This window comes from Myxocyprinus asiaticus, chromosome 26 (assembly GCF_019703515.2).
Source record: "Myxocyprinus asiaticus isolate MX2 ecotype Aquarium Trade chromosome 26, UBuf_Myxa_2, whole genome shotgun sequence".
Classification (NCBI taxonomy): Eukaryota; Metazoa; Chordata; class Actinopteri; order Cypriniformes; family Catostomidae; genus Myxocyprinus; species Myxocyprinus asiaticus.
The window spans coordinates 21,122,754-21,140,851 of NC_059369.1; the positions used below are offsets into that span (position 1 = coordinate 21,122,754).

The 18,098-nt window shown below is 41.9% G+C and overlaps 1 protein-coding gene across 2 annotated transcripts in view; it reads left to right on the plus strand.

Moving 5' to 3' along the window:
• LOC127416987 (copine-2-like) overlaps window positions 1-18,098 on the plus strand; it is a 40,224-nt gene that overhangs the window by 895 nt on the left and 21,231 nt on the right. Inside the window, exons 1-9 of one of the 2 annotated variants that reach the window (XM_051656652.1) lie at window positions 2,237-2,361; window positions 5,111-5,313; window positions 14,596-14,775; window positions 15,216-15,290; window positions 15,377-15,448; window positions 15,564-15,647; window positions 15,938-16,027; window positions 16,391-16,489; window positions 17,961-18,044. In XM_051656652.1, coding sequence (XP_051512612.1) covers window positions 2,337-2,361; window positions 5,111-5,313; window positions 14,596-14,775; window positions 15,216-15,290; window positions 15,377-15,448; window positions 15,564-15,647; window positions 15,938-16,027; window positions 16,391-16,489; window positions 17,961-18,044 — 912 coding nt within the window. In that variant the 5' untranslated portion in view covers window positions 2,237-2,336. Of the gene's footprint in view, window positions 1-2,236; window positions 2,362-5,110; window positions 5,314-14,595; window positions 14,776-15,215; window positions 15,291-15,376; window positions 15,449-15,563; window positions 15,648-15,937; window positions 16,028-16,390; window positions 16,490-17,960; window positions 18,045-18,098 lie in introns of those variants that run through there. The other variant, XM_051656654.1, reaches the window with a different exon arrangement.

Sequence of the window (18,098 nt, forward strand, 5' to 3'; positions counted from 1 at the left end):
AAGATGAGGTTTGACAGCTGAGCAGAAAGGGAGCGTGATGCCTAAACTGTAGATATAAGTAAATTAGATGCTTGAAAAATATCTGTGTATAAACTGGCATTTCAATAGTTTCAGATTTGTATTTGACTTATGCAAATTAACATATAGTCCTTTGCTTATTGGTCAAGAAAATGCACATGGACTTCTTATTGCATTGACAATACAGTCCTTTTTGTGCTGTTACCCAGAGGATCCAGATGCCTTTGAGTAGTCTAATTTAATTTGTTACAAAGAAAGCAAACATACAATCAGTAGTCATAAGTGAATTACTGCAAATTTTCACATCAAAAAAGCATATGCAAGTGTGAATTGACAGCTCAGATACTTTAGAACTTCCTCTATGCTTCTAGTTTGCACACTTTTAATCCATTTGTACCATGCATGTAATGTTCTTCTTTATTCAGATAAACTGGAAAATCTGATGTCCATTGTATTGCAATTATGACAGGTTAATAATGTAATTATGTTGTAATTGTTCTTCTTTTTGGAAAGTCCTTTACGTGCAAAATGTCCTGATGCATGCTTGATTTGGGTTACATGTTTGTAGGGTTGGCACACAAATATGGCCAGGTTGAAGTCATATTAAATCACTATAAACGTTACAGGAGACCCAATTTAAACTTAAAACATGTTGTCAATGTCTTGTATGACTTTTACGTTCAAAAGAATCTTTCCGGTTCAAAACTCAATTAAAGCTCTTAATTACCACAGAACATAATTTTTACTCATCCCTCAAATTAAAAAAGAAAGAAAGAAACAAACAAATATAAATTGCATTTACAGTAATGCACTTACAATAGAAGTCAATGGGGCATGACATTCTGAAGGGTTAAAAAGCAGAAATGTGGACATTGTATTTTTGTTAAAGCAGTTATATTAAATCATCCTTTCAAAATGTGTCATTTGAGCTATAAAGCTGTCTAAATCTTCATTTTAACATTGGGTCTACTGCTCTAGGCATATTAACTTATGGTTATGCATTTACTATGCAATTTATGTAGATGGAGTTTGCTCAATGTAAACATTGCTTAGCAGATAGTTAGATCTCTTTCAGGTATTCTTGTGTGTTTTGTGTGAAAGTTGCCGCGTTTACTGGCTTTACATGATCATGACTGGAGGTGAAATATTGGATGAAACTTTGCAAGGTTGGTAAGCGATTCCAGTAGTCTCATGCTGTATTTGTTAAAGTCTTGTGGCTATGCTGCTGAAACTGTATTTTTATGTGTATTGCAATTCCAGTGCAATGCCTTGTCCCATTGACTTTACCATTGTAAGTGTATTACTGTACACATGATTTTGTTTCTTCCTACAAATTCAGGGATGAGTCTAAATTAATTTCTGTGGTCATCAGCAGTATGCCACAGATGTTATTTCTCTCTCTCATGAAAACTCTGGGAAAGTCAAGGGGGCTGACAGAGCACTTTGTAGTTTGTACTTATCTATGTAACATACAGTGTAGGTACTGTATGTTCTTCACGTTTGAGCACATATTGAACTTATGTGCATCAGACATAATTGCATTTCTTTGATTGTGCATGAAGGCAACTTCTCCAATAGAATCAATTCATCTTACAGAAACATTTATTACAGAAACATTAAGATATGTGATTTTCTTTGCAAAATGTTGGTCGTTATGAAGCATTCTGGCATCTTTGATGACCGAGCAATGACATATCCCTGCAGATTTCAGACATTTTATTTGTATAAGGAATATCACTTTTTTAAAGGTTTTACAATAAGCAACACAATTGTTTAAATGGGTAATAAAAGACATAACAACATACTCCATGTTCGAATATACTGTAAACTTACACGTGTTTCCACACTTCAATTTCTGGACACCTGCTATCTGGTACTGCACTTTAGAGATAAGTAATGAAGTTCAGAGTTGATGGTCACATCGGTTAAGTCATGTTTATGGTGTCATCTCAGAATGCATTGGCATTTTGACCTCAAATGGGCAAACTCATGTCAGGATAAGACGCTAAATGATTTTATGGACATCAAGACAGCAATGATAGAACTGGGCTACAGGGCTAGACAGCCGGTTACTAATTTGTGCAGTGTTTCTGACGTTGACCTGTCTCTAACCGGTTGTCCTGTTTTGTTCAAGGTTTCTTAAGAGAGCTTGAGTATTCAGGCAGCTCACACTGTTGGGACTGTATATCACGTTTTCCATGACATCACAGTCATGTGGAACGTGTCATTATTCTAAGAAAGTTTGCCAACACCGCTGCGCTATATAATGCTTATTTGATTGCACAGTTCATTTAGAATCTGAACCAAGAAAATATAAGATGCCGTTTTGGGATGGAAACTCAGGTATGTAATTGAAAGCAAATGTTTTTGTTGTTATTTATATTATTATTTATCATACTGTATATGTGTGCCGGGTAGATTACTTTTTAATTGTTATCTGGTACTAATTAAAAATTTAATGACTAAAATCTTAGAAACGTAATCTCTTGGATTACAGTTTTAACGTAATCAAATCTGATTGCTGTTGGATTACTTTTGACCTAATTCTTGATTATTTGATGCCAAATGCATTTAAGTAGGATGAGCTTGTACCATTTTGACATAATGTTGCTTATGATTCTTATGTTTCTTTTACTCCCTATTTGCCTGTTTTTGATTGAAATAAAAAAGCCACTTAAATGTTCTTTCCACAGCAATTTTTGAATTTTTTTTACAAGTACTTAATTTTTGTATTCTAATTTCATAATCCAGAGTACATGTAATCTGTTACTACCAGCACTGTGTGTGTGTGTATATATATATATACACACACACACAGTGCTGGTAGTAACAGATTACATGTACTCTGGATTACGAAATAGAATGTGTATATATATATATATATATATATATATATATATATATATATATACATACTGTATATATATTTGTGGTGTAAGAAAATATATATTTGTATTGTATTGTGCAATACGATGCCCATGATACAATACTATATGTATCGTACGATACATAAACACATTATAGTGCAATTAAATCCAAGCGGTGCAACATTGAGAGCTACATTAACAGTCTCCTCCCATAGAGGCTGCGCTGAACGCTCACAGAACAACAGAGCAACAGATCTACAGTATATAGGCGAGAAGATCAATGGCAAACGGCAAGTAGATTGTAGCATTATAGCTTGTCTAATTTGCCAAACAACATCGTCATGTCCCGGCGCTACAGTACATCAAACATGTCTTTTTATTTACGCCGACATCACAAACACAGTATCAGCAAAGTTGCACCTCTCCCAGCTGACACGGAGCATGACACTGAGCAAGGCGCTCATAAGTAACAAAAACAAGCATATTCAAAAATCTGACAATGTAAGAAACTCACTATTACACAAGACTTATTATTCTCTGATTTTGTCATCAGGTATGAGTACAACACTTGCACACATGTTATAAACCGGTAATAACGCTGGTAAAGTTAACATGTGACATGAAACCGGGGGAAGAGGGTAAAGAGTGAAACATTTGTGGGCGCTGTTTTTTGTTTTAAACCGTATCATATCGTGTAGTGAGACTTTGTATCTTATCGTATAGTGAAATTTGTGTATCGTTACATGCCTAATATATATATATATATATATATATATAAATATAGTCTAATGGAAGTATGTTGGTATAGACATGTAAATCTAAATATAAGTCCAGTAGGCTTTTAACCTGCATTTTGAAGGTTACTTCACTAGATAATAACTAGCCAATCTTTTTGCACTGCTTTATCTCCATTTCATCTGTAATTGCTCTCACTTCTTTATGTTTGCGTATTGTGACCTCCTTGTACATTAGTTCAAGTGGGTCAATAGGCTGACTAACCCAAGCTGTTCTATAACCACAAGTTGATGTTTAACATCTTTTGTGTACTTTTCGTTTTCCACATGAGTACCACTGCCAAACTATGTACAATAAGTAATCAGATTAACTAACCTGAGTTCCGGTTGTCAACATGATAATTTGCAATGTGGAATAGGTGATTTAAAGTAATTCTGTGTAACATGATTTTGGCCGGAGTCATTTTCACTCACATGCTTTGGTCATAGCCTAATTGTGGTTTGTGACATTAACACAGAATGAGACGGTGGCACATCAGTATCTAAGCAACAAGAGCCCTCTCTGTATTCCTTATGTCCTGGTTTGACGCTCTTGTTCTGTGTGTGTGTGCGTTTGTGTGTCTGCGTGCATTGATGCATGTGGAAATCATAGAGTTTTTTCTTGTTTTGAATTTGAGGAGCTGTTTGTCAGTTGACCATGAACCATGCATCCCTGTTTCACAGAGATGTTATCAAGTAATTTCTATGAGAAAAGCTCAGTCAAGTCTGGGTATTTTAAATTTTTCCAGTGTTCCACATCACAATTAAAATAATTTTATTTTTTTCCCCACAAATTATTAATATACAGATAATTATGAAAGGCTATTCTTTATTCTAAATTATCTTTTCAAATCCTTTCTAAGTATTTTAGGTAATGCGGTCCTGGGATTGTTGAAGAAAACCATACATTTTAAGACACATACAGGGGCCAAAAGTCTGAGACCATTCTTTATCATTACAAATTATTGTCAGCACACAATATAGTGGAAAGTTGAATTGAAAATTGTACATGAATTTCAGAAATTCTTAGTATTTAGTATGTCCCCCTATTGCTTTAAAGGCAGCGTAAATCTGATGATCTGTTATCCAGCATGATTTGAGAATGTTTGTATACTTCAGTGGATGCAAGGGCATCTGGCCTTTTGTTCAAAGGAATTAACATGGTCATTGTCACAAATTTGGTTGATCTAGAAGTATTCTTAAATATGAATCTTAATAATTTTATGCCATGTCATTTCTTTGTTTAACATTTTTCAAAATCCAAAAATTTTTAGTTTTTTCCTGGTTGAAATTAGATTTTCAATTTTACATTTTCAGTGTGGACTTTTGAACCCCACTGTATGTATTAATTTTGTACGTCAATTTGGTCATTTGCCACTCGTATGATAAACTACAAATTAATTCGGATGAATGTACAGTATTTTAAGGAAAATACACTTCTGTTGCCCTCAGGGTGTGGAAGAGGAGGTTCTCCCCTCTATATGGCCTATACTATGGGCTCGGGCCCTGACGCGGGCCCTGCCATTGGGGCCCAGCACTGTGTCACAAAGGTAGAACTTTCTGTCTGTGGCTCCAATCTGTTGGACCGTGATGTGGCATCGAAGTCCGACCCCTTCTGTGTTCTTTTCCATGAGGTGAATGGCAACTGGGTGGAGGTAAGGAGCAATAAAAATCTGTTCACTTTCCATCTTACCTTCACAGAATAGTGTAGTTATAGTGGTGTCAGGGGATGAGCGGTTTGATAACGCATGTTATCGTTTGATAACAGCTAGTGAAAAGTAGAGACAGAATATAGAGAAAATATGGAAAAGAAGGTGGTATGGGGAAAAGGATATATATACATAGAGAGACAGTGGCACCAAATAAAGTATTTGGACACTTTTGGTCACTCAAGTAACACTTAAAAAAAATTTAAGAATGTCATTGCATTACATAACAAGATATGAAACAAAGTGGCATCTGCACTTTTAGCCAGTTGCCCTCGGGTTCACACAGCTGCCCTCGCAGGTGTAGATCATCACATTAATTATGTTCCACTAAAGTTTGACAATCAGAAAGTGTCCAAATACTTTGTCTTATTTTTTAACAATAAATCTGTTGTTTTGTAATTTGATGCGTTGCTTGAAACGTTGGTACATGTATTATATATTTTATGTTTTAAATAAATGCAACTTGGTTTGATCTTCTCTTATATAATGAAAAGACTTTACTTTATAGTGTCCAGACTTAATGGTTTTTGGGGCCACTGTATGTTTGTGCAAAAAAATAGCTCAATTTGGGAGCATGGAGGGTTAAAATAGCTTGCAAATATGAGGACCAAAGATCTTTGTTCACCGATTAAAAATAAACTTAGGAGCAAAACAAGGTTGCAGTGTGAGAGCATGGATGTGTTAGTTGTGAGTGAGAAACAGATAAATATTTAAATTCTTTTTCACTATAACTTCTCCCTGCCCAGTAGGTGGCAATATGCATGAAGAATGCAAATCACCAAAAACACAAGTGAAAATGAATGCGGAGATTGATAGTAAAAAAAAGTACTTAAATATTGATCTAATTTTCAACCATACTTATCATATCACTTCTAAGGATATGGATTTAACCACTGGAGTCTTATGGTTTAATTTTATGCTGACTTTATGTGCATTTTGGATGCACTTAAAGGATGCACTTAAAAATTCTGGTACCCATTCACTTGCATTGTATGGACTGAGCTGAGATGTTCTTCTAAAAATCTTCATTTGGCTACGTTTACACCGCAGCTGAATGTGGCCAAATCTGATTTTTTTTGTCACTCACATGTGACACAGATCTGTTAATTGGATGACAGTGTGAACAGCCACAAGAATCTGACATTTTCATATGTGGAAATAAATCGGATACATACAGGTGCATCTCAATAAATTAGAATGTCGTGGAAAAGTTCATTTATTTCAATAATTCAACTCAAATTGTGAAACTCGTGTATTAAATAAATTCAATGCACACAGACTGAAGTAGTTTAAGTCTTTGGTTCTTTTAATTGTGATGATTTTGGCTCACATTTAACAAAAACCCACCAATTCACTATCTCAAAAAATTAGAATACATCATAAGACCAATAAAAAAAACATTTTTAGTGAATTGTTGGCCTTCTGGAAAGTATGTTAATTTACTGTATATGTACTCAATACTTGGTAGGGGCTCCTTTTGCTTTAATTACTGCCTCAATTCGGCGTGGCATGGAGGTGATCAGTTTGTGGCACTGCTGAGGTGGTATGGAAGCCCAGGTTTCTTTGACAGCGGCCTTCAGCTCATCTGCATTTTTTGGTCTCTTGTTTCTCATTTTCCTCTTGACATACCCCATAGATTCTCTATGGGGTTCAGTTCTGGTGAGTTTGCTGGCCAGTCAAGCACACCAACACCATGGTCATTTAACCAACTTTTGGTGCTTTTGGCAGTGTGGGCAGGTGCCAAATCCTGCTGGAAAATGAAATCAGCATCTTTAAAAAGCTGGTCAGCAGAAGGAAGCATGAAGTGCTCCAAAATGTCTTGGTAAACGGGTGCAGTGACTTTGGTTTTCAAAAAACACAATGGACCAACACCAGCAGATGACATTGCACCCCAAATCATCACAGACTGTGGAAACTTAACACTGCACTTCAAGCAACTTGGGCTATGAGCATCTCCACCCTTCCTCCAGACTCTAGGACCTTTGTTTCCAAATGAAATACAAAACTTGCTCTCATCTGAAAAGAGGACTTTGGACCACTGGGCGACAGTCCAGTTCTTCTTCTCCTTAGCCCAGGTAAGATGCCTCTGACGTTGTCTGTGGTTCAGGAGTGGCTTAACAAGAGGAATACAACAACTGTAGCCAAATTCCTTGACATGTCTGTGTGTGGTGGCTCTTGATGCCTTGACCCCAGCCTCAGTCCATTCCTTGTGAAGTTCACCCAAATTCTTGAATCGATTTTGCTTGACAATCCTCATAAGGCCGCGGTTCTCTCGGTTGGTTGTGCATCTTTTTCTTCCACACTTTTTCCTTCCACTAAACTTTCTGTTAACATGCTTGAATACAGCACTCTGTGAACAGCCAGCTTCTTTGGCAATGAATGTTTGTGGCTTACCCTCCTTGTGAAGGGTGTCAATGATTGTCTTCTGGACAACTGTCAGATCAGCAGTCTTCCCCATGATTGTGTAGCCTAGTGAACCAAACTGAGAGACCATTTTGAAGGCTCAGGAAACCTTTGCAGGTGTTTTGAGTTGATTAGCTGATTGGCATGTCACCATATTCTAATTTTTTGAGATAGTGAATTGGTGGGTTTTTGTTAAATGTGAGCCAAAATCATCACAATTAAAAGAACCAAAGACTTAAACTACTTCAGTCTGTGTGCATTGAATTTATTTAATACACGAGTTTCACAATTTGAGTTGAATTACTGAAATAAATGAACTTTTCCACGACATTCTAATTTATTGAGATGCACCTGTATATGATTTTTTCCCGATGTGCCTTCAGTATGAACAGCCAGGTCAGATTCAATGTGATTTTCTTTTTATCAATCTAACTCAACATTCATAACTTGCACACTTGATGCCTGTTATGGTTTAAAACCTTTAATTTCAAGTCATAACTTTTCTAGTTAATGCATTCAGTCTTTTTTAATAAAATACAATTATAGGATTCAAAAGTTGGGTTCAGTGGTTCATTTGGATTTCACATAGTAAATTGTGCATGAAAACATGCAGAGGTAGATTTAGCTTTTGTACCATGCTCTTTGCTCATGTCATGTTTCTATATTTCTCAAACTGTATCAAACCGTGATTGTATATATACAACTATATATACAGTATATATACATATACAGGGTTGGGGAGTAATGGAATACATGTAATGGGATTATGTATTTAAAATACAAAATATAAGTAACGTCATGGTTACTGGTGTAACCTCCATTCCCTGATGGAGGGAACGAGATGTTGTGTCGATGTAGTGACACTAGGGGTCACTCTTGGGAGCCCGAGACACCTCTGGTCTTTGATAAAAGGCCAATGAAAATTGGCGAGTGGTATTTGCATGCCACTCCCCAGGACATACGGGTATAAAAGGAGCTGGTATGCAACCACTCATTCAGGTTTTATGCTGAGGAGCCGATATAAGGTCCGGCCATTTCAGCGGGTAGTTCAGCGTTGTGGCAGGAGGGACACAACGTCTCGTTCCCTCCATCAGGGAACGGAGGTTACACCAGTAACCATGACATTCCCTATCTGTCACTCACTCGACGTTGTGTCGATGTAGTGACACTAGGGGTCCCTATACGAAACACCACAACTGGCTGAACTATGTTACGTGAACTGGCGGTGTGTGGTGGGCAGACTGCTGTGTGCCTCATAGCCAGCGCACCAGGTTGACACGTAACCTCCCCCAACATAGTTATGAGTGTCGAACGGCCCTTTTTGGGGACAAGTCGACTACCCAAAGATAGAGACAGGCTTATCCCAGTCGTGGCCTCTTTTCCCCTTCCCTTTATCCACTCCCTAAAAAAGAAGGGGGATTATCCGACTGGGCCGCCAGGTCTAGTCGGGGGGTGTCCCTCCCAAGGGGAAGACACCGCGGAGACCACACCTCGCCCAAAGGGGGGGGTATTTAAGTGGAAGAATACGTCACATGGTCTTTCCAACCATGTGGAGAGCCTTCAAGGTAGATCCTGCCCAATGAGGGAGGAGTTACTACAAACATGGAGACTGGGGCAGAGGGGCTCTGCCCAAGGAAGACGCAGTTTGCCAGCAGGGAAACAAACTAGCGGAAGATATAGATTGCATGGGGTTAGCCTTACAGGGAACCGCCACATGCGGAGCACCTACCCCAGAACAGGGCTCTCAGTTAGCGCATATACTGGGCCGGCAGCGAGTTTCTCCGAAAACTCGACTGCCACAGGGCTCAGAGGAAGTCAACCAAGGAACAAAGTTTGTGAACACTACTGGGAATTAATGGCGCACGTCTTCAGCTCCAAGGGAGGTGGAAGGCGCTATGTGCAAACGATACACCCGGCCAGCTATCCTGGGCTTATCCGCTTGTGTTGCGTGCCACTACCTGGGATGAAACCGGTTCCACCCGGAGGTTATAGAACCTTGCACAGGTGTTGGGTGTTGCCCAGCCTGCTGCTCTGCAAATGTCTGTTAGAAAGGCACCCCTGGCCAGGGCCCAGGGAGCCGCTACACCCCTGGTAGAATGGGCTGGTAGCCCTACCGGGGGCGGCATGTCCTAGGCGACATATGCCATAGTTATGGCATCAATGAGCCATTGGGCGATCCTCTGCTTGGAGACAGCGCTTCCTTTCCACTGTGCACTAAAGCAGACAAAGAGCTGCTCAGAGATTCTAAAGCTCTGCATGCGATCCAAATAGATGCGTAAAGCACACACCAGACACAGCGACGACAGGGCTGGGTCTGCCTCCTCCTGGGGCAGCGCTTACAGGTTCACCACCTGGTCCCTAAAGGGGTGGTGGGAACCTTGGGCACATAGCCCGGTCAGGTCTCAGGATCATGTGAGAGTAACCTGGACCGAACTCCAGGCACGTTTCACTGACAGAGAACACTTGCAGGTCACCTACCTTCTTGATGGAAGTGAGTGCAGTCAGGAGGGCAGTCTTCAAGGAGAGTGCCTTAGGCTCGGCTGACTGCAAAGGCTCAAAGAGGGGTCTCTGTAGACCCTGAAGAACAACAGAGGTCCGATGAGGGAACGAGGTGTGGTCTGGAGGGATTCAGCCTCCTGGCGCCTCTTAGGAACCTGATGATCAGGTCTTGCTTCCCTAAGGACTTAACGTCGACTGAGTCATGGTGTGCTGCTATGGCGGCAATGTACACCTTCAAGGTGGAAGGGGACAGCCTCCCTTCCAACCTCTCCTGCAGGAAGGAAAGCACTGATCTGACTGCGCATCTCTGGGGGTCTTCCCGACGGGAAGAACACCACTTAGTGAACAGATGCCACTTAAAGGCATAAAGGCGCCTTGTAGAGTGGGGCCTAGCCTGAGTGATTGTGTCTACCACCGCAGATGGTAGACCGCTTAGGTCTTCTGCGTCCCGTCCAGGGGCCAGACATGGAGATTCCAGAGGTCTGGGCGTGGGTGCCAGATGGTGATGGGGAATTCGCCAGGGGGGAACTGTCGCGAGGAGCGTGAGGTCCGAGCACCACGTCTGGGTGGGCCAGTAGGGTACTACCAGGACGACCTGCTCCTCATCCTCACTGACCTTGCACAGGGTCTGTGCAAGCAGGCTCACTGGGGGAAACGCATATTTGCGCATGCCAGGGGGCCAGCTGCGTGCCAGCGCGTCTATGCCGAGGGGGGCCTCGGTCAGTGCGTACCAGAGCGGGCAGTGGGGAGGATTCTTGGGAGGCGAACAGGTGCACCTGTGCCTGTCGAATCGACTCCAAATCAGCTGGAACACCTGAGGGTGGAGTCTCCACTCTCCCCTGAGGGTAACCTGTTGTGACAGCGCGTCCGCTGTAGTGTTGAGGTTGCCTGGGATGTGTGTGGCTTGCAGCGACTTGAAGTGCTGCTGACTCCAGAGGAGGAGACGGCGGGCGAGTTGTGACATACAACGAGAGTGCAAACCGCCTTGGCGGTTGACATATGCTACCGTTGTCGTGTTGTCTGTCTGAACTAACACGTGCTTGCCCTGGATCAACGGCCGAAACCTCCGCAGGGCGAGCAGAATTGCCAACAACTCGAGGCAGTTGATGTGCCAATGCAGTCGCGGACCCGTCCAGAGGCTGGCGGCTGCGTGCCCATTGCAAACAGCGCCCCAGCCCGTTTGAGGCGTCTGTCGTGACCACGACGTGCCTGGGGACCAGTTCTAGAGGAACACCTGCCCGTAGAAACGAGAGGTCGGTCCAAGGGCTGAAAAGACGGTGACAAACCAGCATGATGACCATGCGATGTGTCCCGTGGTGCCATGCCCATCTCGGGACTCGAGTCTGGAGCCAGTGCTGAAGCGGCCTCATATGCATCAACCCGAGTGGGGTGGCCACCGCCGAGGATGCCATATGACCCAGGAGCCTCTGAAAAAGTTTCAGTGGGACCGCTGTTTTCTGTTTGAACGCCTTCAAACAGGCCAGCACCGACTGGGCATGCTCGTTCGTAAGGTGCGCCATCAAGGAGACTGAGTCCAACTCCAAACCGAGAGATGCTCTGAACCGGGAGGAGCTTGCTCTTTTCCTAGTTGACCTGAAGCCCTAGTCGGCTGAGGTGTGAGAGCACCAGGTCCCTGTGTTTGCACAACATGTCTCGAGAATGAGCTAGGATTAGCCAGTCATCGAGATAGTTGAGAATGCGAATGCCCACCTCCCTTAACGGGGCACGGGCAGCCTCTGCAACCTTCGTAAAGACGCGAGGAGACAGGGACAGGCCGAAAGGGAGGACTTTGTACTGATACGCCTGACTCTCGGACGCAAACCGCAGGAAGGGTCTGTGTTGAGGAAGGATCGAGACGTGGAAGTACGCATCCTTTAGGTCTACCGCCGCGAACCAATCTTGATGCTGGACGCTCGCCAGAATGCGTTTTTGCATCAGCATCTTGAACGGGAGTCTGTGTAAAGCCTAGTTCAGAACTCACAGGTCCAAGATTGGCCTCAACCCACCGCCTTTTTTTTTCAGTACGATGAAGTATGGGCTGAAAAACCCCTTCTTCATCTCGGCTGGAGGAACAGGGTCTATCGCGCCCTTCTGTAGGAGGGTAGCGATCTCCGCGCAAGGTAGCAGTGTTTTCGTCTTTCACTAAGGTGAAGTGGACACCGCTGAACCTGGGCGGACGCCCGGCGAAGTGAATTGCGCAGCCAAGTCGGATGGTCCAGACCAGCCCTCGCGACGGATTGGAAAGCGCAAGCCATGCGTCCAAGTTCCGCGCAAGGGGGACCAAAGGGACAACGTCATCTGACGTACCAGCAGGTGGGGCCTAGCGGCAGGGCGGAGCTCGAGGTGCCACACCACATCGTGGCCGTGCTGAGTCTAAGGACATCAAAGCACTTACCTGGCTCCTTGTGACCACCCCCGGAACATCCTCATGACCCGTGGAGACTGTCACATCGGGGGCGGATTTGTGCCACAGCTGGGCGCTCAGGGGCGGGAGACCGCCGCTGGAGCGCCAAATCTGCCAAATAGAGTGGTGGACGGTGATCGTGATGATGGCCGTGCACACCGGATATGTGACCCAGGGAACAAGGAAACTGCTCTTGCTGAGCTCTTGAGTACTGCAGCCACTTGGGCATGCAGCGCAATTAAATGCAAAAGGTAACAAAAAGATGGAGATCTACTTACCAGCTCCAGAGCAGCGGGTTTCGTTGTCCCTGGGTCGCCCATCTCAAGGGCGCTTTGAAGCCTTTCACGGGTTCTGGGCGGCCGCGAGATGGGTGGCGTCTGCTTCCTGCAGTGGGCTCCATGCCGGGGCCGGGCCGAAGGGGCAGGCTGCAGCGGAGCCAGTGCAGTCAATGCAGGGGGACGCCCTTGGCGATGAGTAGACGGGGTGCGCGATCTTGAGCCGCGCCGGGGCAGGATATGCCGGCTAGCATCCATCTACTGCTCTACCATCGAAAACTGCTGGGCAAAGTCCTCTTTGGTGTCACCGAATAGGCCCGCCTGGGAAATGGGGGCAGCAAGGAATTGTGTCTTGTCGGCCTCACCCATCTCGACCAGGTTGAGCCAAAGGTGGCGCTCCTGGACCACTAGTGTGGCCATCGTCTGCCCGAGAGACCGCACCGTGACCTCCGTCACTCGGAGAGCGAGGTCAGTCACCGTGCACAGTTCCTGCATCAATCCCGGGGCGGAACTGCCCTCGTGCAGTTCCTTTAGCACCTTGGCGGACTTGCAGGAGAGCCATGGATACGTTACTTTAGAATACGTTACTGACCTTGAGTAATCTAATGGAATACATTACAAATGACATTTTACAGCATGTATTTTGTAATCTGTAGTGGAATACATTTCAAAAGTAACCCTCCCAACCCTCTACATATAAATATAATTTTCACTGCTGTCCTTCGATTTTATAATGTGTCGCTCATAATATTACACTCTTGAGCTTCAGTGGTAATTAAATTCCACCATACGACTGCAAATGACTTTATTTAAAATTACTTTATCCATCTGGTCTTCAATCACTTGCGGATAATTTATAAGATAGTCATTAAGTGTCCTATTCTGGTTAAAAAACTAAAAACAAAAAAAAAAAACATGCTAATAACAAAAATGTTTATTTTATATTTATTTTTCCCCAATTTGGAATGCCCAATTCCCACTACTTAGTAGGTCCTCGTGGTGGCGTGGTTACTCACCTCAATCTGGGTGGCGGAGGACAAGTCTCAGTGCCTTCGCTTCTGAGACAGTCAATCCGCGCATCTTATCACGTGGCTCGTTGCGCATGACACCACAGAGACTCACAGCACATGGAGGCCCATGCTACTCTCTGCGATCCATGCACAACTTACTACGCGCCTCATTGAGAGCGAGAACCACTAATCGCGACCACGAGGAGGTTACTCCATGTGACTCTACCCTCCCTAGCAACCGGGCCGATTTGGTTGCTTAGGAGACCTGGCTAGAGTCACTCAACACACCCTGGATTGTGACTCCAGGGGTGGTAGTCAGTGTCAATACTCGCTGAGCTACCCAGGCCCACTAATAACAATTTTAATAAATTAATACATATTAAAATAATGAACATGTCTGGGTTTGTTATATGCATGCTCAGGGAGTGTTATACGCATGCAGGTCAAATAACGAGTGTCAGCTTTTCAGAGTAGTGTTTGATATGGGCTACATTTAAAATGTTGTGTGACATTTGCAAAAAATCAGATTTGAGCAGAAAATCAGATTTTGGCTACATTCAGCTGCGTGAATTGGGACCTAGTCATATTTTTGTCAAATTACAAATTCACATGACCTGTGTTTGTGTGTCGAATCCAGCTGACTCGAACAGAGACTGCCATCAACAACCTGAATCCTGTGTTTGGTGTGAAATTCCAAGTGGACTACCACTTCGAGGAGGTCCAGAAGCTCAAGTTTGCCATGTTTGATGAGGACAAGTGCAGCACCCAGCTTTACGAGCATGATTTTCTGGGCGAGTTCACCTGCACCCTAGGAGTGGTACAGTGGCATATTCTTATTCCACCTGCTTCCAGATACCACTGTTATATGCTGTTTTCTCATTCCTTTAATTGGATTACCCCCAAATATTTTTTTTATTATTATCAATTACTCACCATCATGTTGTTCCAAACCTTTATGCTGTTAGATGTTGGGTTGAATGTCACCATTCATTTCTATTGCGTCTTTTTTTTTTCCATACAATGAAAGTGAATGGTGACTGAGTCAAACATTCTGCCTAGCATCTCCTTTTGTGTTCCATTGAGGGGAAAAATTAATATGGAGTTGGAGCAACATGAGGGTGAATAATTAATGACTTAATGTGAATTTTCATTTTTGGGTGAACTATGCCTTTAAGAAATTAACTTATTGTGCATTTATGAGCTTAGGTATGATAAATTAGCCTCTACTTAACTGTTTATCTATTGTGTTGTGTTTAGATTGTATCAAATAAGAAGCTACATCGACCACTGATTTTAGCTAATGGCAAGCCAGCGGGGAAGGGAGCCATCACAGTAAGGCACCAAACGATACACTAAATCAGACATATGCATTGATAGAATATGTACTAGAGCGTCACGATATGCTGTGCTTGCTCTAGATAACAGCACAGGAGTTATCAGACAACAGAATAATTACCCTGACCATGTGTGGGAGGAAGCTGGATAAAAAGGTGAGTGAAGAGGTTGTGATAACCAATTCAAGCACTCTCAAAAGCTCTCAACTTTATAAAATAATAAATATGATGATGATAGTGATCATTTTTTTTGTTTTTGACTGTATTTCAGGACTTTTTCGGTAAATCAGACCCTTATTTGGAATTCCACAAACAAGGGGATGATGGGAAATGGATGATGGTTCACAGAACAGAGGTAAAACACTGAGTAAACTCTGTCTTGTTGGTATGATAACTTTTATACACACCTGTTACTGCTTTATAAGGAGTTAAAGTTTGTGTTACAGACTTTGTCTGTTCATTTAATGAAGGCCCAAAATAAAAAAGATCTATTATGTACGCATTACAAAGCAAAACAATACAGTGAATAAACTGGAAGATGCTGAAACAGACCGCATAATGGATATGGAATTACTGATGGAGGGTGTGTTGAGTTGATGAAGGGAAAATGTCTACTTTCATTTATGCTTGGATATGGATTTTTAGGTCATCAAGAACACTTTGGATCCTGTATGGAAGTCCTTCACTGTGCCTCTAATCTCACTTTGTAATGGAGATGTGGACAGAAACATCAAGGTGCGTTAAGGGATAATGTACAGTCATTACTGCAAAATAAATCTCCTGACAGGGTGATTGAGTTAACACCCTGAAGGAGTTTATTTTGGGATAATGACTGCATAACTGTACATTTCCCCAGTTATTACACAGCTGCTTACCAAATAAACAAATAAATGGACATAAAATATTGATTTGAGATGAAATGTTATCACGTGAGAAGCAAGAGACAGCAGAGTGATATAAGATTCATGAAGCTAGCACAGTTTAGGAGATTGATTGCCAGGGACAGAGATCAAATATACAGTTATATATTCGCATCCATTTTTCCTTTTTGTCATGTTCGTATGGGTCATGTATAGAAGTAAATATGTGATGTCATAGGTGCTGTGCTACGATTACGATAACGATGGAGGCCATGACTTTATCGGCGAGTTTCAGACCACCGTCAACAAGATGCGTGAAGCACAGAACTCAGTGGAGGTGAGCTTGGTTAAAATGAACCAATAAAATGATACTTAATTAATTTAATGATTATTATTAATTTAAGTGTTTATACTTCAAGGTAGTAGTCATTTGTACTGCCTTTCATTTATGCTGATTTAAATATCAGTGTTAAAAGTCAGTGTTTTTATTGTAATTTAATGAGAAAGATCACTGAGAATCATATGAATTACAAAAACAATGACCTGGACATAGTTTTGTGAGGCCAGACTGATATATTGGTCTATCTTTAACTTAGCATTATATTCTCTTTTCATTTCATTCGCAAAACTCAAAGTATGCTAAATACTGTATGCGTACTTGCCTGACATCTCTGAAAGATAAGATGAGTGCATTAACATTAAACTTGTGCATTAAAGTGCACTAAGAAGATGAGTTAAGCTCAGGACTCAGTGGAGGGGAACTTGCCTTAAATTAAAAGTAAAAGTATGTTAAAAGACAATGTATAGTCTCTTAATTTTCTAGAATGTAGGAACTGTAAAACTTGGCTCACATTAATGCCTGCCACTCTCTTGCCAGAATATTATGTGAGTACTAGCTATGCCTCATTATCTGGCATAATAGCTAAGAATTAGTGAGTGAGAAAGACACAGACAGAGGGAGAAGGAGAGAGGAGGTGGGAGGGAGAATCAGAGAGAGTAACTGGCTCTTTTGAGATGCAAATCCTTATTTCACCTCTGCCTTGTTCACCAGCATTGTATGTCACCAGTCACACTTAGGCAGAAAATGGGTATATTTTATCCTTGAGAAAGAGTTAGTGCACTAACAAATGCTCTTTCACTCATTTTTGGTTGTGACATTCTGTTGCAGAACATTAGCTTACATTTATATTTTATAGCATGTTGTAAATAAATTGAGCTCCCACTGTGATTTGCTTCATACTACACTCACGTCTCACTCAGGTGCTCACGCTAGAATTGACAGATGATGGCAATCCTCATATAATCACTTCAGAATAGATGTATACGCATGGTAGCTTCTATTCGAAAACGCTGTCTTACTGATTTTTAGATGAAGTGGTCATGTAAATATGGGAAACCTTAAAATGACACAGTGCCATAGATTCAATATTAACTAAAGAAATGTTATCTAGAGACAAAATGGCCAATAGCCCATACTGTATATACTGTTATATAAAAGTATATTTACTTACAATACATATATTATGACAGCAAAGGAGATGTAGGCCTACACAAAATTGCTGAAATGAAACGAACTGTTATGTTACACAATATTTACTCTACATTCACTAAAAAAGAAAAGTGAGCATTGTTAATGGCATATGCAGGATATCTCAAAATTAAAGGCTATTATTGTTTATTATTAATTGGCCATTATTATCAATATTGGCCTATAAAACAACCTGGCCAATATACAAGTCTATAGCATTTTTTTCTTTTAATGACCTTTAATGAAAGGTGGACAATAACACAGTGCTCTGTCTTCACAGGTTGAGTTTGAATGCATTAATCCCAAAAAACAGAAGAAAAAGAACTACAAGAACTCTGGAATCATAATTGTGAAGTCATGCAAGGTAACGGAATAGAAAGGCTATTGATCTTCCTCATTTAATTACTAGTATGTTGGT